General features: G+C 52.7%; 2 protein-coding genes across 2 annotated transcripts in view; one reads left to right on the top strand and one right to left on the bottom strand.

The window, feature by feature from the left end:
• Nucleotides 1–14921, bottom strand: part of pn (exopolyphosphatase prune) — a 38334-nt gene extending 23413 nt beyond the window's left edge. Inside the window, exons 1-7 of the mRNA XM_037226626.1 lie at nucleotides 14912–14921; nucleotides 14032–14085; nucleotides 13602–13709; nucleotides 11644–11742; nucleotides 9453–9604; nucleotides 8348–8503; nucleotides 7951–8104 (exon numbers count right to left, since the gene is read on the bottom strand). Of these exons, the coding sequence (XP_037082521.1) occupies nucleotides 7951–8104; nucleotides 8348–8503; nucleotides 9453–9604; nucleotides 11644–11742; nucleotides 13602–13709; nucleotides 14032–14085; nucleotides 14912–14921 (733 nt within the window). The remainder of the gene's footprint in view (nucleotides 1–7950; nucleotides 8105–8347; nucleotides 8504–9452; nucleotides 9605–11643; nucleotides 11743–13601; nucleotides 13710–14031; nucleotides 14086–14911) is intronic.
• A 3301-nt stretch (nucleotides 14922–18222) lies between these two features.
• The window catches only part of Noc3 (Nucleolar complex protein 3), a 15762-nt gene continuing 6751 nt past the window's right edge, over nucleotides 18223–27233 (top strand). Inside the window, 9 exon segments of the mRNA XM_037226625.1 lie at nucleotides 18223–18489; nucleotides 23747–24039; nucleotides 24413–24509; nucleotides 24851–25065; nucleotides 25428–25698; nucleotides 25960–26041; nucleotides 26043–26237; nucleotides 26763–26927; nucleotides 26929–26955. Of these exon segments, the coding sequence (XP_037082520.1) occupies nucleotides 23766–24039; nucleotides 24413–24509; nucleotides 24851–25065; nucleotides 25428–25698; nucleotides 25960–26041; nucleotides 26043–26237; nucleotides 26763–26927; nucleotides 26929–26955 (1326 nt within the window). The 5' untranslated portion in view covers nucleotides 18223–18489; nucleotides 23747–23765.

Here is a 27233-nt window from a genome sequence, read left to right as displayed (position 1 = left end):
CCGCCGGGCCCGCTACCCTCCTCCTCGGTGATGTCGTCGAACAGGTTGCTCTTGCGCTTCTTCTCGTGCACCTTCTGCAGGATCATGTCCGAGTCAAGCTCGGCAATGTTCATCTGGCGGTAAGCCGTCTCGAGGTTGCTCTCTACGAAGCTGTTCTTGGGCGTAAAGGGGTAGGCGCCGATGTCGTCGGCGCCCTCGAAGCCACCCAGCGGACCCCGTCGCAGCTCGATCCGCTGTAGCAGCTCGCGCGAGTTGAACGACGGCAGCGAGACGTCAGCGATCGAGTCCGAGTCGGCCACGCTGTTCTGCGGTGTGTACGGCACAGAGTTGTAGGCCGAACTTTGTGAGCTGCCGCCCTATAAGAACGCCAAAAGGCTCTGTCAGACGACGGAGACCAGGGCACAGTGGGAGGTGAGGGGAGGGGAAGGGGAGAACTGCGAGAGAGGGAGAGACGGTGGACCCGAGAGGTGTGGCGGGCACAACGGCAGGGGAGGAGGAAGGGACGGGGAGGGAGGAAGGGTGTGGGCAGTAATCGTAGGAAAGATAGCGGCTGGATCCGCACCGTGCGCTGTCGCACGAGGGCTGCAGAAACACGGCCCCTGGACACCACTTACCAACAGCGGAGAGGCCTCACCCCTTAGAGGAATCATGCTAGACAAGCACAATAATAGCTCTGGAGCCAAATCAAGCAATAACACCGTTAGCATAGGATTTTGTGTGCTGCCAGGTAAGTTATGGTGGCGACCAACAATTATCTAGAAATGGCCAATGCTCGTTTGTTGACAAGACGTACGTTGAAACTATTGTGAACAGTTTTCTTTTAAATATCCCTTCATTTGATACATATTTAGGGCAGTGAATGAGAACATACGTTTAAAGCGCTTCAACCACAACTAGTTTCGTATGGAGACGTTCGGCATTCCTAAACCCCACAGTCGGTATGCGGCCAGGCTGCCATATCTGGTTTAAGCCGCGGCCGAGCGCAGTCGCTGATTGGTCTAGATTTCGTTCAAGATGTGTCATCAGTCACCACTGGTTGAGCATGGCCCAGGTGAAAAGAACCCCGCAAAAAGGTGAGGAGAAACTCGCTTCAGAGCAAGATGTGTCTTGTTTGGGAACGTTAACTGGAACAGAAAGCTGTCAGTACCACAAAAGCCGCCATGCCTGCGACCTGCTGTAAATACCATGTACATGAGGCTGATGACCATATTTTTGGACACAAATAGGGAGGGACAAAGCGAATGACTAGGCGACAGACGTGCAATTCCGGGAAAGCTAACACCTCATGAGGAATGATAGCATAGACGTAAAATGGCCAAATGCCCATGAAAACATGACTGTTCTGCATATACATGCATTTCGAAGTTTACCTCTCACGGCCTCATGGTACGCTATGACCTTAAAAGGAATGCCAACATTTTAAGAAATATAGACATATAGACATATAGACATCAGGCAAACAAAGGGTCATAACGGCCCATCGAGGCTGGCCTACCCTAGGTTCCCCAACCATTCTTGAACTAATCTGAACCTCACCTGCCCGAATTTAGCTATATACGAGATCCTTAGACTTAAAGAACTTGCCCAAACGGTTTTTAAATGTTGCTAAGGAGGGAATTACTACAACTTCGTTTGGCAGTCCATTCCAATGAATAACTACTCTTTGACTACATGACACCTGCATCTTCATAGTTCTACCCCTGCCTTTGGCTAATTGAAACTGGTTTCCTCTAAGTCCCGGTCTCGTCTCCAGTGTTCCTTGTAGATCCAGCTTGTCTAATATTGAACAACTGTCACATATGATGAAATATGCTCACTTGCCACTGTTGGTTTAAGTGACACAAACTGCTCTATACAAAGCAAATCACTACAAAGTGGAAGTTTCCTCAGTGCACCACAGTTTGAAAACGTCATGGAAGGTCTTTATGACATCAGGGTGGCTGCCCGAGTGGCCGCGTCGAACTTGCCACTGTGGCGGACAGGAAGACTCACTTGTAGTACTTGGACTTGCCGAAAGGTGGCAGTGTTTCCTGAACCCGATAATTACCATGCGCTGTTATTTTCTCGTGGGGTTCTTCTTTCCGTGGCGTTCTTACATATTTGTCGCTGATTTCATCTTATCTACTTGAACTCACATGCTCTATCCTAAGTTGTTCGACTCCCAGCCTTAGTTGCGACAAAATTCGTACCACAGCCCAAATTCCCGCATTACGTCGAACAAAACTCGATTCATGTTCGAAACTTGCAAAACACGCATTACGTTGGTTGAGAGCCAACCGTGGTCCTTTGATGCCAGAAATTGTGCTGATGTACGCGCGGAAAGGAATGCTTCAACGACTTTCTTTGTCTTGACCTTGAGAACTGCGTGGCCGATGAGGTGGCAGCATGCGTGAGACCTTTCTATGGCGTCATACATGCCTCAGTAACTGAGATAGTCCGTACAACTTCAGAAACAGGAGAACAGAAACTGAATTATTTTCAAAATAGCTGTCTCAATTGAAAATCCCCCAAAAATGCCAATCACCCCCTTTAAAGAGGGTGTATGGTGTTTTGAACAAAACCAATCATCTTTAAGGTCATTCAGTGTAGTACAATCATGCCTTTTTAGACCTAAGTCCCTCTAGCTTCTGAGCAGCTCGCCCGCCACGGCGTAGACTATTTCGGAGCTTTCAAAACCTAATCATGTGGACACTGGTCCATTACAGGGGGCCCTGTCATGCTGGTCCGCCCTGCCTAGCTTCTGAGCTACACGCCTGCGGGGGTGTAACTATTACGGAGACTATTTCAAGGTCATCCAGGCATCCATGGCACGAAAATCATGTCATTAAAATCCTGTTCCTCCATTAGCTCTGCCGCAATCGAGGACAAGAAAATATAATTGTCGAGTCGTTCAGATATGGCACTCGTAAACACGATTTCCAGATATAACGGTCCACCATTAGCTCTCTCAATCAATGCTGTGCAAGGCACGATGACGTAATCTAGCCGTGACGTATTGACGAGCACGATAACTAAACCGAGAAGCTGTTCTGTGTAGAGCAGTCGTTTCCATTTGAAAATATACCGATAGGTACAAGTGAGCTTATTTCATCATGTTCGATGCTCGCTTCAGCATCTTTAAAAGTTGAGTATTCACCTTAATGGCGACCACGTCAACAAAAACAGGAGAGCGCCCGCACCAATGCGAATGGAGGGCGAGACCACACCCGACCAAACCACCAGCATCTCGTCCCATTCCAGCGCTGTTGGGCTATTGATTCCTGTCCGCAGGCATGACGTCAGTCGGTGTTCCGCGCGAACCTACAAGCGCTCTTTGCGCCACTTCAGTACCAGTGTCCTGAAGCCGCCACCACGTGCGGGGCGTGCAGGGGGGGGGGGAGGGGGGAGGGGAAGCGCGTGTCCAAGCGAGGGACGGAGCACGCGCGCGTCGGCCCGCCCGAAGCGCCCCGGTCGAGGTAGGCCGCGCAGCCAGCCGCAGGCCGAGTGTTCCTCCCGCCCGGATCGGCGCACACGGGCTGCGGCGCTCCGGACGGCGCAGCCAGCCGCAGGCCGAGTGCACCTCCCGCCCCGATCGGCGCACACGGGCTGCGGCGCTCCGGACGGCGCAGCCAGCCGCAGGCCGAGTGCTCCTCCCGCCCCGATCGGCGCACACGGGCTGCGGCGCTCCGGACGGCGCGACCAGACGCTGGTGGTCAAGTGGGGTTCCAGAGGCGCGGTCACGTCATGGACTTGGGGCACGAGCCCGGTAGCCAGTCCAACGCGGCCAGACCGATGGAGGATCAATGGGCACATCCTCCTTGAGTCGGTACGCGGGATCATGTGGACACTGGTCCATTACAGGGGACCCTGCCATGCTGGTCCGCCCTGCCATGTCATACAGCGGAGTAATGTAGACGCCGGAGGAGCAGGCGGCATTCTTATCGTACTAGCTTGCCCCACCAAAAATGATGAGCGGGCTAACGCTGACACCGGCCTGTTGTGAGGGTTCACACCATCCTGGTCGGCCCGACCACACCTCTGAGCGGAGGGTGACGCGGACACCGGCAGACCACACCTCTGAGCGGAGGGTGACGCGGACACCGGCAGACCACACCTCTATGCGGAGGGTGACGCGGACACTGGCAGACCACACCTCAGAGCGGAGGGTGACGCGGACACTGGCAGACCACACCCCAGAGCGGAAGGTGACGCGGACACCGGCAGACCACACCTCTAAGCGGAGGGTGACGCGGACACTGGCAGACCACACCTCTGAGCGGAGGGTGACGCGGACACCGGCAGACCACACCTCTGAGCGGAGGGTGACGCGGACACCGGCAGACCGCCCGGCACTCCTACCGTGCTGGTGGGCTCCAGCAGAGTGACAGCCTGGGCGCAGAGGCTGAGGTCGATCCCGTTCGGCGGCCGGACGTCGGCCGGCAGCTCTGAGCGCAGTCCGCTATAGGTGACGGGCGGCGGCGGCGGCGCTCGGCCAGCCGGCCGACCCACCGGCGACAGGTCACCGGAACCGCCTGAGGCAGCACAGGGTCACGGACCACCGTCAATAGCCTGCGATAGGTCAACAGAACGGCCTGACGCAGCACAGGGTCACGGACCACCGTCAGTAGCCGGCGACAGGTCAGCAAAATCGCCCGAGTCAGCACAGGGTCACGGACCACCACCAGCGGCCGGCGATAGGTCAGCAGAGCCGCCTGAGGCAGCACAGGGTCACGGACCACCGGCAGCAGTCCGGACAAGTCGTGCTAGCCGCGTGCGGCAGGACAGCGTGCCGTGTCACCCTCAGCCTCCGAGCGGACACACTGTAGGGGCCAGGGAACTGATGCAACTGGGGGGCATGCGGTACAGTGACCACATAAACACACCAGGTGACGACGGGAGGCGCGGAACTGTTGCAAGCCAAACTTTCCCGGCGCGCGGTCAACGGATCATCTCGTCGCCAGGCGTCTGCGCGGGTATAGCCATCCAAAACGATTGCGCACGCAAATGGGATCGAACGGCCCGTGTGGAGACCCCGGGTACCGGACGACTCCAGCGCCGGGCCCTGCCCGATCAGCTTGTGCCCCTGCCAAACAAGCAAGCCCACTCCCAGGCGCACGCCGATGAGTAAATTTGTGCGCTGCCTCGTCCCGTGCCGCGCCGCATCGCTGCAGCAGTCGCGTGGCTGCCGGCGGACTGCCGGACGCTGGCGCACAGCCAGAGATCCTGCCGCCAGGGCGCTCGTCATCCGCAGGAGCGGTGACGTGCCAAGGACACGGCAGCCGGCCCGGCGCCGCGCCGGCTCTCTCCCTCACGGGCACGAGCGAGAGCGCCGGCCGCCGGCGCAGCTCCGCCGTGCTGGCGACACTCGCGCCCCGGCGGTGCGCGCACGCTCGTCACTCTCGGCCGGCGGCGGTCACAGCCCAGATCGGCGCCGATCACCACCGGCGGCCCGGCCCGCCGCCTGCTGCGGCAGGCGCCGCCATTTGTGTAAAGCGGGGCACGCGACCGGCGCGTCTGCCGCGGCGGCGCACTCTGCAGTGCACGTGACGAGCGCCGGGCGCGGCCGCGGCTGCTGCCGATACCGGCCGGCGTCGGGAGGCGAGATGCGTCGACAGCGGCGCATTGGGTGTCCGTCTGACAGACGTGGATCAATGGCATGTCACACGGCCGACCCGCCGCAGGCTCTGTAGGGCTCATCCCGCCTGGCAGACGTGCGGCCGCATGGGAACGCCGCAGACCCGCACTACGCACACACGGCTTACTGGCAACGCCGCAGACCAGCACAACGCACACACGGCTTACTGGCAACGCCGCAGACCCGCACAACGCACACACGGCTTACTGGGGACGCCACGGACACGCGCTACGCACATACGGCTTACTGGGAACGCCACAAACCTGCAACACGCACACACGTATTACTAGCCCGTGACCCGTCCAGATAACTGATAGGAAGGGCACCCAATGCACATTCGATATCGGCCTGTATTGCTGGTACGAATGTTGAAACAACGGCTTACTCAAAACTATGTGTAAAGGAAAGCTATGCATCAAATCAAACGAAGCATTTTTCCCATGTGGTTTCATTTTGCGGATGCCCCTTTTCATGTAGTGGCTATGACGACCACCCACGTTCGCAACACTAATCTGGGTTTCTACAAGGCCGTTCTGAAGCGTGTGAAAATACTTTTCGGAATGGATTGTAACAATATTGGTAACACACCCAGCTCCTAAATCAAATGTAGCTTGTAAAACCCATTCAAACACAGAAAGTGTACCACAATTAGTGAGGATGTGACATACGTTGTTTTTGACACGATCGGGAGGGCAAAAACCAATATAGAGCCTACAATTTGCCCCGAGATACAGCGAGAATTGAGATCTACCCTAACACTAGAACGAGGACCCAGCCAATACCACAATCCAGTAAACCGCTAAGGGAACCAGCGAGAACCACAACCGTACCAGGACTTATTGCAGGGACTATATTGTTTATTGCAGGGACTATATTATTGTGTAGCCACACGGCCTGCTTAAGGTATTCTTTTTACACAAGCCAAAATTACGTGAACAAATCCATGAGGTTATAACTTTTAGACAGCATACCTTGAGTGAAAAGTAATGGTCCAACGCCAGTCTGAGCTGGCGTTTACGAATGAACCAATCAGAGCCCAGCCGCGGCACCTCGTGCCTACTTGGCCGGTTTTGTAAGTGATTGGAACCGAGAGCTGGGACCTGATGTGAGCAACCAATAGAACCAGGAGCCAGGCTCTGATCTTGGTGAAGGAACTAGTGAGAACCGGGAGCCAAGCTCTGATGTTGGTGAAAAGGAGCTAGTGGCAACCAGGAGCAAGACTCTGATCTCGGTGAGGGAACTAGTGGCAACCAGGAACAAGGTTCTGATCTTGGTGAAGCAACTAGTGGGAATCAGGAGCCAGGCTCTGATCTTCGTGGAAAGGAACTAGTGGGAACCAGGAGCCAGGGTCTGGTGTTCGTGAACCAGCCAGAGTGAGCCAGGATCCGGTGTTTTGTGAGAGGCCTCTGATGCGCAGGAACCAAGTCAAGAGCTTGTGGAAGAACCTATGGGAACCAGGAAGTCATAATTTGCTTGTTTGCAAACAAGAAAGGAATAAGAGCCCAATGTTTGCAGAACAATCTATGTAATCCAGGAACCAGGGACTGGTGTTTATGCAAGAGTTGGCCGTAACCAGGGTGGCAGGCTTGGTTTTCGGGAGGGGGGGGGGGGGTCGGAGTGGGGACCGGCACTGGAAACTGGGCGTGTCCGAGAGCGGCACGGCCGCGTCTGTTCCATCTTGGCTCTATTGGTTCAGCTCAGCTCAGCTCAGCTCAGCTCAGCTCAGCTCAGCTCAGCTCAGCTCAGCTCAGCTCAGCTCAGCTCAGCTCAGCTCAGCTCAGCTCAGCTCAGCTCTGTTCTGTTCAGTTCAGTTCAGTTCAGTTCAGTTCAGTTCAGTTCAGTTCAGTTCAGCTCAGTCCATTCCAGTTCAGCGTTCAGTGTCCCACGCTCAGTGCAATAAGCCACAGGGGCAGCACCTGCGTGCGCCAGTGAACACCGCGTTCTTTTCGAAGCATCACAGCACAAATAACACCCAGTTGCCTGGCCGTGCAAACCCCAACAGAGAAGACTAGACCAATAAGGCAGGTGCTAAAATGGTAATATGTGGCAACACCTGCGTCGGAAAAACAGGCCGATCATTCCGCCAACAAAACATCATGCAACCAGCATTAACTATATTTCCGCATGCAAGGAACACAACACAACCGATTCCTATGGAGCCAAACGTCAGAATACGCAGCGCTGAAAGCCCATGAGGACTTTATTACAATGGGTAGCAAATGGCCGGCCAGACAGTGCAGACAACGAACACGGGAGCACGGGGGTCGTCACAACGGTCGCGTGGCACCAAACACGCCCCGTGCCCCACCGCTGGGGGAGGGGGCGACCTTACCGACCTGAGCCGGCCACGTGACCCCTGAGCAGAGGCAGCACTGCCTTGCGCGAGGCGGCCACGTTGTCCTGCGTGAAGAGCACGAGCCGCGGGTGGGGCGAGGCGACGCGCGACAGCCCCAGGCACGGCGACACCGAGTCCTCCAGCAGGGCGCAGACCTGCCGCAGACCGCACGGCCGGGTGCTGATCAGGCACGGCCCTCGCTTCTCACCGCGGCGCGACGACGGCCCGTACGCACAGCGGGGCTGGCCCGGCCAGCAGCCAGCTGACGCCCACACGCGGAGAGGAAGGCCACAGGCCAGCGCCAGGGCACCTGCACGCCTAGTTCTCAACTGTTTCGGAGGGGACGTTAGTGTCGGCGCTCCAAAGTACCAAGGATAGTACGGGCTCGCCGTTCATACCTGGTCTCGGAGATCGTTGCGGACGGCGAAGACGGCCAGGTCGCGGCAGAACTCGGCGCCGCCGGCCCGGCTGCCCATCAGCACGAGCAGGTCGCGGCCCGCCGCCTGACACAGCTGGTTACAGGCCGAGACGGCGTCTGGCGCGCGCACGTAATCCTGCCGGCGGCGGCGCGAACCGGCTGACGCACCTAGGCCAGACTTGGTGCACCATTGCAAGGCGCGACAGGGGAGTGATTAGAGGAAACAGCATGGAGGAAGCGCAGAAACGATGGACAAAAGAGGATACGACGGCTGGGCAAACACAAGAGACAGAAAGATAAAATGCCGCACGGCCGGCCAAAGCAAGAGAAATGAACATAGTCATAACACACGGGCGAAAAAAGAAAAGCAAATAATCCATGACACAGGCGGTGGTTTGCTGTCCCCGATCCGACCACAGCTCACGGAGATCACATCGGAAACAGAATCACATCGGGAAGGCGTTCCTGTGCGACGCATGACACGATATATTGCAGTGCCGTCCGGCATGCACCATACCGGCGGGTTCGGTCGGCCCGTCCGCTGCAGCGACACGGACCGCGATTTCTCTGAACATGACCGCGCGGCTTATATGGCGCAACAAGGCGACGCCATTATCATGGTACGTCGTACGTCGTGAGTCCGCTGAGGTGCCTCTGCCGGCTGAGCTCTGCTGAACGCTGTCAGCCAGGTTTGCTTTGCTTGTAGTCATTGCCCGACGACAACAAGTGACACATGACCTTCATAAACGGCAAAATACGGGCAATCGTCCTGATTATTGACACCGTAACACTGCGTCTAGGCGTTGCGGAGAACGACTCCTGAGCAGTTCTAGGCCTGGAAATTTTCACCGCCGCGAACACAGCGTGCGGCATTCGACATTGAGCCGTTTGCCGAATGAACTAGCCCAATACATAATCGAACCGGTGGCACCCGCCACGGCAGTGTACCCGCACACATGACACGGGGAGCAACACCACAACATCAGCGAGTTCCCGACCTACGCCGCCAGCCGTGTTTGGGACCGCGCTGGCGCACAGGTGGCGGCCGCCGGCCCGCCCCTCGGCGCCGCACGCCCTCGGCTCACCTTAACTAGCATCGGCACCGAGCTGACCGCCAGCCGAAGTCCAGCGCCCTCCACCGTCTTCTGGTCCTTCCGCAGCAGCTCGAAGCTGCTCAGCTGGCTGACGTCGCCCTTGGCGCGCTGCAGCATCTCGAACAGCTGGTTGTGGCTCTCGCCTGGCGGCGGGCCGTGTCCGTCAGAGTGGGCGGCGGTGGCGGCGGCGGCGGCGGCGGCGGCTGTGTGACCGGCCGAGCGCGGCGCCTGCCGTGTCGGGAGCCCGCCACAGGGGGCCCGGGCCGAGTCGAGCCGGGACCGCATAGACGGCGCTGTGTTTACACGGGCCGAGAGGAGGGTCGGCTGACCAGCCCCGGACAGGCGGCAGATGTACACACTGCCAGTGAGGGATAGCGGCGCCGGTCGGCCGTCAATAGACACCAGCTAGCGCCGACCCGCCGGCCCGACAGTCACGCGGTGGGAACGCGCAGCGGCGGACGGCACACGATCCGGACCCATGCTCAGAAAATGGTGCGAAACTGGGACTGATACGCCGATCCTTGCACAAGCAGAGCATAACACGTTGGTAACCAAGGTCGGCATCCGACCAAATCTCGTCCAGGACGCCAAGCTCGTAATGTAGCACAAATAGCGATTATAGTGGGCCTGTTGCAAATTTGCAATAAATCAAATAATCATGAATATGTAAGACCTTTTCTAAGCACGTGGACAGTCGCGCTAAGTACCAACATTCTAAGCCAACACCGTTGATGATGCAACTGATATATATATATATATATATATATATATATATATAGATAGATAGATAGATAGATAGATAGATAGATATATATATATATATATAGATATAGATTAGATATATATATATATATATATATATATATATATCCTCTCTCTCTCTCGCTCTCACTCTCGCTCTCTCTCTCTGGATGTCTCCCAAAACAGCTTCGAAAATTAGGGAAAAATTATTGAAGCAATGTGGCAATGTTTTTGATCCTAAGGCATTTTTCATATCCAGGTACACACACAGAAAAGAATATAAGCAGTAGGCACTGTGGAATGAAAATGATCCAGCCCACAACAATAAGCAGCACCACATAACACACTACCCAACCTACCCACATGTGAAAGAGATGTCGCAGGCGGACTACAACGGAAGCTTATCGTCGCCGTCCCGGACCGGCCGACGAGGACCGACCTTTCCTTGGCACGCCGACAATGTGTATATATATACACATATATATAATATATATATATATATATATATATATATATATATCACAGCATTGTGTAAACACACTACATCAAACCGATAATTAACAACCACATCTCATTGCATACTCTTAGTTGCTGTTTTATACAATTATGTGCATGATGACAAAAAAACGCAAACATTATCTTGGATACTCCATTGGTCATGAGTCAAGCAGAGAGACGTTTTGAGGGGAGTTTGCATCGGAAAGTTATAGTTTCGAACAAGAAATACGAACTGAATGGGGGACAGAAACGTACGAAAATGATACAGAAAAAACACTTGGGTTTTCTTCTATCTGCGGACCACGGCGAAGATATATTCTGCGCGCGTAAATTTCCGGACGTGTTTTTGTTATCGGTTGAGTACGCCTGCTCACTGCAAATATAGATAACTATGTAACTTAAAAAATCAATCTGAGCAGAGTCCGTGAATGAATAAATTCTATAGTCATTAAGAGCCTAGTAAAGTAATATCAAAATCGATAAATCGAACTGAGAGGCTTCTGCCGTTAAAGACCGCTCCCTTGTGCGAGCCAATTCTGTAGCATTCTGAGTCTCCGACGCTCATCTACAAGGGCTGTGGGGAGCAGTACCGGGCCGTGGGCGTGGTAGACACTTAAAATACAGACTACATATAAATCCAGCTCAGCATCACACACTGAGGATAGCTTTCTACACCATACACTATAAAATTTGGTATCCTCACTCCCCAAGAACCCAAACCAATTTCCGATACATATGTATATATATATATATATACATATATATATATATATATATACATATATATATATATATATATATATATATATATATATATATATATAGGAGGTCGCCTGAGGATCTCCCGTACGTCAGTGTGCTGAGGCGCGGGGTCGGTCGCACGGACACGGTCGGTAACCAGCAAACTATGAAGGGGAGCGGCGCCACTGCCCGCCGGTCGTACCTGACGAGAGCGGCTCCAGGAAGGAGGCCATCAGCCGGTCCTTGGGCGTGACGCGCTGCGCCGCCGGCGACATGTTGACCGTGTCGAGCACGATCGTGCCTGGCGGAACGGGACGGGTCAGCGCCGCCCGCACCGGCCGACCCAGCACCGCCCTCTTGGTTACACTGCACGATCACACTGCATTATGATACATCATCGCTACCACTGCCACCATACACAGTAGCGCGACGAGCACTGCAGAAATAGGGCCAAAGGGAATGTTCCACATCTGAAGATACTGAGGCAAGCATCGGACATAATGAAACAAGCTGTCACTATCGGTTTGTTTTTTAAGTTGTAAAGGCTTCTGTAGATGTCCGAATTTCACTAACTAGTTTATATGTTGCTCAATACTTCATCGTTTGAATATGTCATTAAACGCGTTAATGACGTCATGTCACTGCCAGACTGGCCGTGTCAAAACTGCCACTGTAGCGGACGGGTTGACTCACTTGTAGTGCTTTGACTTGCCGATATGTGGCGGTGGAGGTGCCGGAAGTGTTTGCAGAACCGAATATCGTAAGTGCTCGTGTTCTGACTTTTTCTCGTGGTGTTCTTGCATGCCAATGATTTCATATAGTTAACTTGTATTCACATACTTAATTGACACTATTCGTACGCTAATTCGATTCCCAGTCCTTGATCCGTCATCATCCGTACCACTGTCAAACTTTCTGTACTATGCTGCGCAAAACATGATTCCCGCTCGAAATTTGCACCGACCGCATTACATAGGTTGAGGGCAATCTGTGGCCCGTTGATGCCAGGCATTGTGCTAACGAACGCCAAACATGGACAGCTCGGTGATCATATTTTTTCCATTGGTCCTGAGCGCTATTTGACCGCTGAAATGGCATTATTTCCATGACGTTTCGATAGTGGCGTGCATGCCTGGGTCATCTTGAAATAGTTCGCACGAAATAGCTCAACTTCGCAGGTGTGAAAGAAACCAGAGGACTTTAAGCCTAAAAAGGGCAGGGCGGTGAACTACACTGAATGACCTTCAATGACTTTCTCAGTGCAAAACCCCACACAAATGTGGAACACTCCTTTTAATAATAACGCAGTGCTTGCACCACGACAAAACACAACGTGTTTTTACTAAAAGTAAGGTCAGGTCATCAATGTATTTTCTGGTCAACTGAAAGGAGCCATGCCCTCATCATATGGGGCCCATCATCCCAGCTCACTTTGAAATCAGGGAAGCTTTCACGTACAGGTGTCCAAACGCGATTTACGAACGCAAGGTGGGTCAACACACTCTTGAACAATCAACTTTTTAAGAGCGCCCCCCCTCCCCCCCCCCCCACCACCACCACTTTCGTCCGTGCGTGAGGAGCGTCTTATCTGCTGCCCATGCGGCACCAGCGGGGGAGACGGTGCTGGCGAGCTCGCGAGCGAGCAAAAGGCGCCTCGCTCCTACCGCCCCCCCCCCCCCCCCCCCCCCCCCCCACATGAACCCCACACCAGGGTCACGTTACGTCCGAGTCATCACATGCATGTCTAGCGCTGTCACACTTACTGAGGCCCCTCCGAGGCACCTCGCTCCTACCGGAGCCTCACATGAACCACACACCAGGCTCACATTACGTCCGAGTCATGGCATGCATGTCTAGCGCTGTCACACCTGTGCAGCGCACGGCGTTCCCAGCACATATTTGCAGAGGCACATCAGTTTGCCTGCCTGAATATGCACCAATACACCTTCTGCATGACTACTGATGACGAAGTCACGTTCAAAAGCCGGACCAAGCTGATCACTTATTTGGATATCAGGGTGCCACAGCCGCTTGGTTATCCCGCGCCCATGACGGCCCCCCGTGTCAGCTCCCAGCCACAACACACGCGTGCGATCAGCCGGACCGGCGGAAGCATCAGCGGGGTCCCGGCGCCGACAGAGCCGCAGCACCCCGGCTCACCGAGCAGCAGGTCAGCCACGGTCCGGTCGATGAGCCCCCGGTTCAGCTGGAACAGCCGCTCGGCCACCAGCGTGCAGCACGAGCCCACGGGCTCGATGGTGACGTCATCTGCCGGCGGCGGCCGACGTCAGGGATATGACGTCAGAGGGGGCGGGGCGGGCTTAGCTGAGCCTGTCATCATTAGGACAGTTTGCATAGCCCAGCTACACTGCACCAGCTGAGCCGTCACCCGGCATCGATTGTTAACATAACCAAGCTACGGGTACACCAGCTGTGTACCCTAATGACCTGAGATGGGCCCTGATGATCCAGCAACAGTGTGCACCACTGACCTAAGATGGACCCTGGTGATCCAGCAACAGTGTGCGCCACTGACCTGAGAGCGGTCGGTCGGGCTCGTGGTGGTCCAGCAACAGTGTGCGCCACTGACCTGAGAGCGGTCGGTCGGGCTCGTGGTGGTCCAGCAACAGTGTGCGCCACTGACCTGAGAGCGGTCGGTCGGGCTCGTGGCAGTCCAGCAACAGTGTGCGCCACTGACCTGAGAGCGGTCCGGTCGGGCTCGTGGTGGTCCAGCACCTGGACCACGGTGGGCTGGAGCGCCGCGTCCGGGCCGTCCAGCCGGTGCCGGTCCACCAGCGTGACCAGCAGCCGGCCGGCCCGGTGCAGCGCCGCCAGGTCCACCTCGGGCCTGCGGCGGCCCGGCCACCGTCACTCTCGCCGCGCCGCGTGACGGCAGCGCCGGCGGCGCAGGCGGCAGTCACAGCGGGCGTGACCATCGCCGACACAGCAGACATCCCGAGCACAACACGGCGAAAGCGGTGCACCAGGCAGCCACAGCGGATGCGGCCGATGACGGCACGGCCACCCCGACGGACACCAGACACAGCGCTACGGAGGACACAGACATCGCGCACGGCCGACCAGGTGGACATGGCAGACAGCATGGTAGATAAGGTGGTTATGGTCGTACAGAACGCGAGGGAAGCTGCTGAGGGCCAGTGTTGTGGGCAGAGTGTTGCAGCCAAAGACTGTCTTTGATGACATAGTTGCTCATCTCCACATGACTGAGTGACAAAAACTTATTGCAACCATACACTGATTTCAGATGCTGCTGCATCCATGTCTGCATAGTCCATAGCACTCATACAAAACATCAGGGCAAGAAATCATGAGCATTTCACAGATAACTGGCATCACAGAACAGACCACTGGCATGATCACATCCCACACATTAGGGACAAAAATGTTGATGTTAAGACAAGCCACGTCCTTGAACACACATGGCAACTCAGCAAATGATCTTCGGATACCTTTGAGCATCTCATTACCAAGATGGAAAATATCACTGATCAAATTGTTCATTGGTGAAAGAAAAATGTTGATGAGCTATTACCAACACTAAAATTTCAACATGACCATACACAAAACCAATTCCAGACTCAGTCTGCTTGTCTCATCACCATCTGTATAATGAGTGCTCAAAGTCATATACCCTGTGGCAAAAGAAAAACAAGACCTAAGTTTCCCAAGCTTGTGCACTCTGTGTTTGCTAAGCATATAACTTGTTACCTGAAGACAAGATGATCTTTCTTGATCCCAAGCTTGTGGAAGAAGAATGCCACTTCTGTTCTGAGTGGGTACTCATCCTCAGCAATGTTCAGAATAGGCAGCACAAGTGTATCAGAGTCCATTGAGCCCAAAAGGTATGCATATACCAATGTTGAAGCTGCCGAGTCCAGGTCACAGGCCTCATTGGCAAGGACAGCATGCACTCTGGTAGCTGTTGACAGGTGGCCCTGCATGACAACCAAAATACTGCATCATCATCTAAATTCCACCAAGTACTGCTCCTTAAAATTCACCAGTAATGATGCTACACACTTTTATGTGACATTAAGGAACAAGATCATGAGCCAGGATAGCAAGAGGAATACAAATCACTGTGGCAGTTCAAGGCTTAAATAAGCAATTTGCCACCACTAGGACTTATGAATTCATGTGCTAACATTAGTTGTACTATGACATTAGAACTTAAGAAATGATAAGGTTGAAAATGAGGCATCATGTCAGCCTATAGCACAAGAAGAAAGTGTAGGTAGGACTAACACAATAAATGTCTGTAGAATACATAACCATTTCAAGCATGGATACACACTGTCCACAAATGTTGGAATACACCATCATTATTTAGTGTCAAGACTGATGAAAATTGACTCAGAAGATTGCATGACTTGTACTATAAAGAGAAGTCATGCTATGGTACCTGTAACTCAGGCTGATTGTGTAATACTGAATTATGAATAAAAGATATGGTCAAAATGTGCCAGATCAGCACCAACACTAGTTTGTACCTCAGAGAGACCACTGGGGGCAACAGTAGCCAGGATTAAAATGTTACATGCATTTGAACTATCACTTGCATAACTGCAATATTCAAAACCAAAATTTCATCATAGGGTTGTCACAAAACACTGGGAAATGTAACCATGTGAATATATAGCTGTTGAGTTATTCAATTGTCATAAAATCCACCCTGCCCCTTCCCTAGCTGCATCCCTGACAAGTTTGCCTTTTTGACTCACTAATACAGAGTATGCATTTTCCTATCCTTGGCATATAACAGCAATATCATGTGGTGTACAAATTGACACTCATTTAGATAAGTCCTGTAACAAGTTCCTACTTCTTGCTCTTATAAGTTGATGAGGCTTGAAAAAGACAATGTATAAGTATGTAATTAACTGCATCAACACTGCTCACAAAGGCAACAGCTTGCTAAGAAAGGAGGACAATATTTGCATGCATGCTAGTAATGCCCTCACATATCAGCCTTGTGCTGGCATTAACCATGCATAGTCCCTGTAGTGGCCTGGTAGGGTATCACTGGAGGCATACTGGCAGTCACTGAAGATATCTAGAAAACCTGGTCACAATTTTATACCAGCTTCTAGCATGTTTGGGGGGTGCTTAAGTCTGCTGAGTAGCCAGCCTTCATTTAGAGGGTGTATGAGCCTGGTGTGTGACCACAATACATTTGAGGAGATGTATGAGCCTGATGTGTTACTACCCTCCATTTTGAATCATGTATACACACCCTACAATGAACACATTATTAACCACAATGATCCATTTGGCATATGAGACATGCTTGAAGGTGTATTGCATGCAACCTCTACAATGAGTGATCATGCACCAGGATTGCTTACCAATGAATTCTTTGATTGCTGTAAAAACCTTATCATGTTCGACATTTCCAACCTAACTTGTGAAATAAATACGAATCCCAGCGACAACGCTTATCTGCCGCTCACTACACGTCACTGGTGGCTAAGAAAGGTAAGATCAGCACATCACGCAAATATACTAAGAATATAAAAATTATCGCTTGGGTCAAAATGAGCTCAAATAGCACAGCGCCTCCCCAGATATGAACGACCCCGGCACATGACAATTCACAGCCAGTCCCATCCCAATTTGCGTCGGATTCCAAAACCACAAGGGTTCACTGCGCAATATTTTGTCAACAAAAATTTGTGCCATGATTGTCCCCGTAAAATGACACTGGCCGTGAGCTCTGGTCGTAAGCTGGAATGCTCTACACTTAAAGGTGTTAAAAACACTATCACAAAGGATGCAACAACATCATTCATAACTATTGGTATGCTTATAAGTGGAAAAATGGCTTCAAATAACACAATTTCGCCTTTAAGTAAAGAAGCTTCTCAATGCGTCAGCGGTTTGATGACGTCATTGCACCTTATACCATATTGATTCAGAACTTATCTACGCCCGTTATATTTGGAATTCGTGCTTACAAACGCCAGATATAAGCGAATATACGATTATATCTTTTCTGGCCTTGATCACCGCATGGTTAATGACGTAAAATAATTTGAATGACGCTTTTGTGACGTCATGGATGCCCGAGTGACCTTAAAATAGTCTGCATGAAAAACTTTGCGCATTTTCGCGGGAGTATAGCCTAGAAATTACATGGGCCTAGTTTTTAAGAACGGTAGGGCTCGTGAACTGCACTGAATAATCTTCAAAATGGTTACTTCAGCTCGAATCCCCATACAAGCGTGCAACATTCACTCTCAGCGAAGATAAAGCGAGAATCACCAGATGGTTTTACTTCTCTGATGCGGTGATGTGTCAGAGGGGAGATGGCTGTACTGAAACAGGTGCTTATCCGCAAAAGCGCCATATATCACTCTACTTTGGGGGGAGATATTATCTTTTACTTGAGATATCATAACGATGTTTTTGTTGAACCTAACAAAGCAGAATTTTCTGTGGCTCTCTTCCGAGACCTGTTGGTTTATAATATTATTTTGCGCCAGCTTGCTGAAGAGCATTTCTTATCTTACTGCACGCCCAGCATTCATCTAAAAATGTGCTGAAAATCTTATATTTCCTAATTTAAAAGGACGTCACTTTATTAAAAAGTACTTGATTCTATTGCAGTTGCGGCTCACTAATGTCAAACACGCGTGGGCTAAATCAAGGCTATGTGCCGCATTTTTAACTTGAGAGGGTAAGGGCGGCGGAAGAGGGATAGGCCGTTTAGGGTCAGGATTTGTTCAGGCAAATGTGCACCATAAGTATGTTCATGTAAGAGGCGTATATCAGTTATGTTAAACCGTTTTAAAATTTGATCTCAACTTCTATTTGGGTGAATCACTGGTGTCAGAGTTTACGCCAATCCGTGTTTTTGTGTAAACCTGATTCCACCATCTATAGTGAAATATGCGTGCTGCGGCAGAATTTTGTGGCCAAAGTGCAGTGTGCCACATTGCGTGACATACTTTATCCGACCGTCTGATTTTATCTTACCTTGAGCGGTCATTACCACCAGCTGACATTCCAGCCATGGGCAAATAGGCAGGTTAGTGAGTGCCAATGAGAATCTCCAATCCTTCCACCTCCCCACTGCTGGGGGAGCCATGCTGAGCAAAATAAGTGATGCACTGAGCATACTTGCAGCAGCCGTGGCAACAGCAAATTTAGTATGCACACCTTAAATCAGCACTCAGAGTTTGATGCATGGTCACCAGATATTTTAGTGCATGGAGAGTCATTGTTCCAATAGATTGTGATGTCCTACATAAGATTCAGAAAAGAATGCCTTCAAAGCATTTTTAATGTAAAGTAGTTAAAAATTCAGTTCAATTTAATGCGGGTGAACACTTAATGTTGAATACGGTGTAGGTGTACTTTCCTACCTAAGATTAGAAAAAATCATTACACACCATTCGTCGTGCTCAAGGCGGCACATATCGTAAATAATCTCAAAACAGGGAGAATCATGCTCCTAACCTTCGGAATTCTATACTTTCGATGGCGGGTCCACGCACCGCACCGCCTGGACTCCCAGCGCCGGTTCTATGCGTTGCAGTTGCGTAAATACAAATATTTCTGCCTTACTAAGAACCCTACAAAATGTACGGGACCAATGGTAAACATTCGTCCGTGTTAAGGGCGGAACATATCATAAATAATTTCAAACAGATAGAATCATGCTCCTACCCTCGAGATTTTAATAAATACGATAGCGAGCTCCCGAGCGCCGCACGCCCCCGCACCGCACTGCCTCGACTTCCAAGCGCCGTTCTTTCTGCGTTGGTGACGAAAGCACAATATTTCTGCTTATCGAGAACCATATAAACATGTACGGGACCAAGGTAACAATAATAAAGCAACCAAAATCGTTTCTTATCGAGTTTAGGTACGTTTATAAAACACGCAGGCCAGGATAGTCCAGAACATATCCCAAACTAGTCAAACCTAACCTAACCTAAACTAACCTAACCTAACCTAACCTAACCTAACCTAACCTAACCTAACCTAACCTAACTGAGAATAGACCAGAACCTAAGCTAAGCTAAGCTAAACTAGCCTGACCTGACCTGACCTGACCTGACCTGACCTGACCTGACCTGACATAACCTAACCTAACCTAACCTAACCTAACCTAACCTAACCTAACCTAACCTGAGAATAGACCAGAACCTAAGCTTAGCTAAGCTGACCTACCCTACCCTAACCTAACCTAACTAACCTAACCTAACCTAACCTAACCTAACCTCCCCACCCTATATCCCCTTCAACCCAGCATCTCATTGGCATCCATGTTCCATGCCATATATAGGTGCCATATAGTGAGCTTTTATTTAGCTGCCATGTTCTCATTTTGCTTTACATTCCCCACCCAATCCCCCTGCAACCCATGGTCCCGTTGGCGTCGAGGATCAAATTTCATGGATTCTTGCTACCTTGTCCCGGTACATTTTTATGGTTCGCAGTAATGTTGTGACCCGAGCACTAATGGCGCCGGTGTTGCGGGTGCTGTGTGTGTGAGGCGCTCGGGAGCTCGCCATCGTAATTATAAAAAAATTGAAGCTAAGATCATTAATCTACCTGTTTTGTGATTATTTACGATATGTCCTGCCTTAAACATGACGAATGGTTTACTTTGGTCCCGTACATTTTGTACAGTTCTTGGTACGCAGAAATATTGTATTTACGCAACGGCAACGCGGAAACGGCACTGGGGAGTCCAGGCGGTGCGGTGCGCGCGGCGCTCGGGGGCCCGCCATCGAAGTTATTGAAATTCGAAGGTAGGAGCATGATTCTACCTGTTTTGAGATTATTTACGATATGTCATGCCTTAAACACGACGAATAGTGTACTATGATTTTTTCTAACGTTAGGTAGGAAAGTACACCCCGACCTTGAACACAAGTCCATGTAATTGTTGGCTATTGCTCCCCTTTCATTTCTTAGATAATTTTACCTTGACACTTATCTACTATTAAGCCATTAAATGAAAAAGTGAAGTGAAGGCTGAAGGGCCACTCTGTCCCACCTCGGTGTGTCCTCCAGCCTTCATTCAGGCGACACGAGACGGCATCCCCTGGCAGATTCAGAGGCCCTTAGAGGGATACATCATATCACATCGGTCCGCTCCCTGATGCGGGAGCCCTTAGAGGGATACATCATATCACATCGGTCCGCTCCCTGATGCGGGAGCCCTTAGAGGGGTACATCATATCACATCGGTCCGCTCCCTGATGCGGGAGGCGCGGGAGGCCTCCTGACCCGCGCAGTTGATGCCGGTTCGATGCATGAACCATCATTAATGCAACAACATTCGTGCTCACTGAAAAGTGGTCAAATAATTGGCACATAGACCAGGTGGCCTTAACGTGCCAATGCTGGATTAGGGCTGGAGGGCCCACCGTTTGGTACTGGGGGCCCTGACTGGCACAGGACCCTTCTATTACCTCATTGTGAGTACTCATCATAAGTCCTTATGTTTCCTTTACTTGTCAAAAGGCCCTGACCAACGCAAAAGACCCTCTGCCATTCGGGCTCCCGCCACCCTCCCTGTTGAGCAAACCTTCCCCTGGCTGCTTCGAGGCCCCTTGTGGACACAGAATGCCCTGTTAAGCACTGAGGGTCCCTGAATGATACAGGAGCCTGACCAACGTAAAGCGCGGTCCGGGCCCTATCCCTGCTTGGGAAATGGGTCCCCAGACCTCAGGCCAACACGGAGCCGGCTGTTCGTTGTTCGTGATCTCTGGCCGAAATAGAGGAACGCTCTGTCTCGAGTCCTTATCGGCGCAAGCGATCATCTCACCGACATTTGAGGTCACAGCCCTAAGGACGGGTCCTTCGTGTGACCTACAGCCAGCCCTTCAGGCTCCTGAGTCATCCCATCGGGCGCTTGATCTTTGGTCTCGAGAAACCCGTCGGCCCCCTCTTCTGGCCCCCATCAAACGCCACTCTGACTCGGGGCCGTTTGCCACCATTGGACCCTTGTTCGGCGCTGTGGCCCCTAGCCCATACAGGAGCCTCTCATTGTCTCAGGGACCCCGAAAATTGCAAATCGCGAACCCCGACCGCGTTTCTGCTTGGGAAATGGGTCTCAAGGACCCAGACGGACGTGGAACCGACTGTTCGGTGTTCGTGGTCTCTGACCGACTTAGACACCCGCATTATCTCAGCGGTTCCTCAAACGGTGCAAGAGGACCTCTGACTGATTTATTCCCTCCACCTGAGTCTTCAATCGTCGGTTCCGGTGGGTCGCCCGGGACCCTCTTTGGGCCTCATCGAACACTTCCCTTTATCGGCTCGGGGCCCTTGCGAGTACAGGGCCTTCTGCTAGGGGCTGGCCCTGACAGATACAAGACCCGAGACTAGTGTAAATCACTGGCCCCGGCTTTATAGCTGAATGGGAAATGGGTCCTCATTCCTGTATTGACACGGAACCGACTATGTGGTACGGTGGTACCTGGCCGACATAAAGGCCCATATGGACTCAGGGGGTCCCCGATGGGCGCAAAGGGCCCTCTGACCGTTATTTGAGAATCCGTCGCCGCATGTCGGGACCCCCGAATAAGACTCTTCTTAAGACTCTTCTCTAGGCTCTTCAGGCCTCCTCGAACACTGCGTCTGACCGACTCGGGTCCCTTGACAACACAGGGCCCCTGTTACGCGCTGTGGGGCCCCGGGCAATGCAAATAGCTGGCTCCGGCTTTGTCTTCCCTTGAGAGATAGGCCCTTAGGTCCATGCCGCCAAGGGGCCGACCGTGCGTTAATGGTTGTGTCTGACCGAAATATAGGCACTTATTGGCTCAGTGGGCCCTTGATCAGTGCGCAGGGCCCTCTGGCTGGCTTTGGAATTCCCGGCCCTGCGGGCCGGGCCCCTGAATGAGACCTCCGGCGGGCCTTTCGGGCCCTTCGGACCATCAAATCAAGCCATTAACGGTAGGTTCCGAGGGCCCCCCTGTATCTATGGAGGGGGGGGGGGGGGCGTCTCCCGTGCCTCTCCTCCTGCCTGCGCTATTGCCATATGGCAAGGGATTCCATCCCACTCAACCTACAAGGATTCCATCCACAATGGCTTTTATGTGATTATCTTAACATTGCAGGGAAGCTTAAGGCTTAAGGTCACAGGCGTGGCATGCAGACTGAGAAATTGGAAGCAGACCATGCAAGGAAGGAAAGCTGCAACTAGAAAAAGAACGTGTACCATGGGCCTTGGAATTCACCTAATACGGGCCATAGAACTGACATCACGGCGTAGCTGAGTGTATCGTGGCCTATAGTCATTCTATTCTCCAAGTATTTGCGTTTTTCCCCATGCTTTTGTTACAGTCACCAAACCTGTAAACTACATCAATGTCATTTATCTTTTCCATTGAAACTGTGAGGTCTTCACAGACTGGCAAGCCCAAAGCAAGTCATTGTTCCAACCACATATTTCTAGTTTGACGATGCTAAACATCAGTCCACCTTTGCCTGCCAAACTTACAAAAGTGAAATATGTCAATGCCCTAAGTCTTACCTGTGAGGTTCCCAAAGGTGACATGCTCAATTGATTTCCTTGCACAGGCTATGCTAAAATATAAATGTTCAAAGAAAGGAACCATGTTTTACGGAGCGTAGCAACGTTGTAACTCGCCAAGGTCTCGGTGATCTCGGCCAACGAGACTTATGAACCGTTGATTCTCGGCTGTTTTTGTGACTTTCCAATACGGTACGTACGAGCTGCACAGTGCGCAGTGCTGTAATCGCGACCTGGTGCTCTTAGGTTTCGTCGCAAGGCGAGACGGCGCTGTATGTCGGCAGGTACACAGTATTTTGCTTGGTGCGCGACCTTACGTCGAGTATCACCCTGAGATTTTTGTGCCGGCGTTGTTCCGATGCACTGGAAACGCCGTAATGCCTGACGCATCTCATGGTCGAGTGCAGTTTTCACTTGGGATGTTTGGTGTTTGGTGTGTTGTGTGCGTGCAGACCAATACGAATTCACATTGGTTGCACCTGATGTTAGTTAAGATAGTTTTTTTTGGTGTTTTTAGCAATGATGCGCATTAGGTACTCACAACAATTTCGTGACCTGACATTTCTGTTTAATGCCAGGTGAACGGTAAGCGTGGTTTCGAGACAGAACATTGTGTAACCGTGAGGGTAAACAGGCTCAGGCCGATTTGGAAGTTGTTACTCTGTAACGCCACCAAAGACGTTGTGTCTTTTGCCATGTCTTTGACAAAACAACGTTTATTTCCAGAGTGTAACACAACTACAACATAATGTGCGTTTTGCCATGTCTTTTACAAGACAACGTTTATTTCCAGAGTGTAACACAACTACAACATGATGAAAAAGAAACCGAAAAAGCAAGCTGTGACAAAGTCAAAGAAGCCCTCAGCGATGGGCAAAGGCAGGAAGCACAAGGTGGCAGGTGGCGGACGGCCAAACCCCGTCCAGAAGAGTGGGCCGCAGAAGCCCAAGGCCCGTCCGCCGGCGTCGGTGGACAACGACATGGATGAGCGGCACCAGAGGATCCGGGACCTGCGGCGCTCGCTGGGCATGTCGGTCCCCTCGGCGGGCCGGACGCGCGCCGACAGTGGGGACGAGCCGGCCGCAGGTGGGGCTTCTGACGCTGTGGTGACGGCGGTCCGGCAGTGCCTGTGTCGGACGCAGGGCATGTCGTCACCTTCCATAACATGTCTGGTTGCTGCATAAGATGCTGAAGAGGGTGCGCCATAAGTCAGATAATGTGGTGTGATTACATGCTCGGAGCTCAAAGTAAAGTGTTTGAATACATTTGCGTAGCAGTGTGCATGCATGTATGGCTACACTGATGGTTCTTAGATTATCACCTGCTCACAAAAGTGCGTTATGGATTTCTCCTTGCGACTGGATGGGTTAGGCTTAAAGCAGGCCCCATAATCGTTTAGGTGTTTTTACAAGTCATGATGTGGTGGTAATATTGATAAACGTGCATCCTGACCCCACAGAGAACGGCCCAGCCAGAATAGACACCGAAGGCTTGGAACACCTGATCAAGGCAGCCAAACGTGGACGCATGTCTCTCATTGAGGATGCAGCCGATGAGTAAGTCCGCTACGCTATTTTCCTGAAAAGAGTGGCAGCACGGTGTACGGCATCGTTTCCCGAGTAGTGCATAAATTGACGTGTTCGGGTGGGTACCACATCTCCGTAGTTGTCATGTCCCATTTGCCGTATGGTACAGTACAGTTCTCACCAGCCACAATACGATTGTCCATGAATTGTGTGCTGCGATGGGCCAGGCCGGGATGCCAAATGCGATGATGTGTCCGAAGGGATCAGATTGTATTTACGATTGCACAGTAAACCTCATCGGACGTTTGGATTTTGCCTTGATGTGCACTTCCCTTTAGGAGGGCGTGACGCGTAACTGATGGTGTCGACAGAACCGAGGCAGCTGGGAAGCGCAAGCGTGACGCGGTGCCCAGCGACGCGTCCAGGAGGAAACGGAAGCCCGCCCACTCTGACGACGAGGATTCCTCGGACGCCGATGTGGAGATGGCATACGAGAAAACGCCCCGTGCCTTCCCCGTCGTCCGAGATTTGCTGCCGATCAAGACCAAGAAGGGCGTTGTAAAGCGCAAAATGCTGGTGCAAAAGGGTGAGCCGGTACATTTTGCTACAAGTCAGGTAGTCTGTCATATACCAGCGTGTTTGCAGACATTTAGTTTGCCACCTGCATCGTGGAGACTGCAATAAGGTGATGTCACCGTAGTGTAAAGCATGGTATAGTACGTAATGCTATATTTGTTGTAGGTAATTTACTCCACGGTCCATATCCCATTACACTGTGTTTTGTTCTCCATGTCATTTCCATATTCCACCGTCGATTCAATATTGCATTCCGATGTCATGTCGCTTCAGTGTGGCCCTAGTTTCGCCTGCCCGCCTCTGGCAATATCTGACCACGTGCGTCTCGTCTCTGTCGCGTGACTGACGCGGCGCCGGTGGCTTGTCCACCAGAGGAGGAGACCGCCGAGCAGGAGCAGGAGCAGGAGGAGGAGGCGACGGCGCTAGCCGGCCCGCCTGCCGACGGCGTCAGGAGCGTGGCTGAACTCTTCGCCGAACGACGATCCAAAATCGACGCCGCCAAGCTTCGCATCGGGTCTGCTGTCGCGCGCGCTCCTGGAGGCGCCCCAGGAGAAGGCGAGTCGGCTGTCGGCTGGCGCGGGCTGGCCACTGGCTTTTGGCTGGGGCCGGGCGTGCCTCGCCAGCGGGTCCGACTGGGCAGACTGTGCGGCGAGCACCTGGCAGAGCAGGCCGGGCGGTCACGCTGCGTCAGTAGACAGCTGTGCTCACACGTCTTGGCAGCCAGGTGTAGTCAGTCGGGGCTGGTGTGATCTTGACGCCGTACGGAGCGGGGTCGGATCCTCTTGATAGACCGAGTTGTTCTGTAATTACAGATCTTGATAAACCGAGTGCATCGAGACGCTTGCAGCGACCGGCCGTGTCCGCTACCGTGTGGCGCTGTTATCATCCGTGTCGGCCGTTTCAGTACGACAACCTGCACCGTCCTGCTGGATCTGCTGTCCGAGTCGGACCCGGCCGTGATGGTGACGGTGCGGAAGTACGCGGCCTGCCTCGCTGCTGGAGGTGTTCAAAGACCTGCTGCCCTCCTACCGGCTGCAGGAGCACGACATGACGGAGCGCCTGAAGAAGGACACGATCGCCGTGTACAAGTATGAGAACGGGCTCGTCAACGGCTACAAGAAGTACCTCATCAAGCTGGAGGAGTACACAAAGGCACTGAGCTCCGACCAGGCGCCGTTGAAGGTAAGCATTGGCTGAGCTGCTGACGGTGGTGCAGTGACGGCGTGACCCCGCGGCGCGGTGAGGTAGGTCACGACACCCGCCAATGGTCTGCTTCGACGCGAACTAGAGCTGACCCGACCAGGCTGTGACGCCGCCCCTGATTGGCTGCCGCCGTGGCGTACCGCACCTCGGAGCGGGTCACGCCGCCACGGCGGCATTGTTCCGTGGCATTGCCAGATGGACTTATTCCGTCGTACGTCGCTGGACAGAGCTTGAGGCCGAATCATCCTTCTGCATCGTGTTAATACAGTAATGACAAGAGGGGTGCCGATAGTTAGGTTAGGCTGTGCGCCTGGGGAAATCAGAGGCACGGGGCTGGATTCCTCGCGGTGCCCACCCTTCCTGCAAGGGCGAGAGGACAGGCGACACCATGCAGCCTCAGCAGCTAATTGCATCGTAAAGCCATAATGACAGCAGTGATGACTACAGCGGCAATCGTAAGTCCTCCGGCGTTGCTGACCATCGTGCCACCCGTCTCGTCCGCAGGGCCTGGCCGTGTTCTGCCTGGACTGCCTGTGCCAGTGCCTGGTGCGCTTCCGCGACTTCAACTTCGCCTCGAACCTGGTGGCGGCGCTGGTGCCCCACACCAGTCACCGGGACGCGGCCGTGCGTGCCGCCGTCTGCGCCGCCCTGCGCACCGTCTTCGCCGATGGACCGCATCGCCGAGCGCTCGCTGGAGGTGAGCGTGGTCCGCCCGCACGGGGCGCGCGCCGTCCCGTTGGCGCGGGAGCTGCGTCAGGGCTGGGTTCTTCTTTTGCGTGGTGTGATCGAGGACTGGGAGTGTTGTGTGCGCTGAGAAGGAAAGCGACGCGGGCTCGAGAAGTGGATGTCTTACGAACAAATGCTCGTCAGGTACAGCTTGGTAATATATGTCAGGTACAGCGTTGTGGGCGTCTTGATCAGTGTCTTTCTTTCTGTTTGTCGGCTGTTTGCGCTGTGCGCGGCAGTACTGACGAC

The sequence above is a fragment of the Pollicipes pollicipes genome, unplaced genomic scaffold (assembly GCF_011947565.3).
Source record: "Pollicipes pollicipes isolate AB1234 unplaced genomic scaffold, Ppol_2.1 Scaffold_5724;HRSCAF=6776_pilon_pilon_pilon, whole genome shotgun sequence".
Classification (NCBI taxonomy): Eukaryota; Metazoa; Arthropoda; class Thecostraca; order Pollicipedomorpha; family Pollicipedidae; genus Pollicipes; species Pollicipes pollicipes.
The sequence above is the reverse complement of the archived record's forward strand: the minus strand, read 5'-3'. Positions and strand labels throughout refer to the sequence as shown.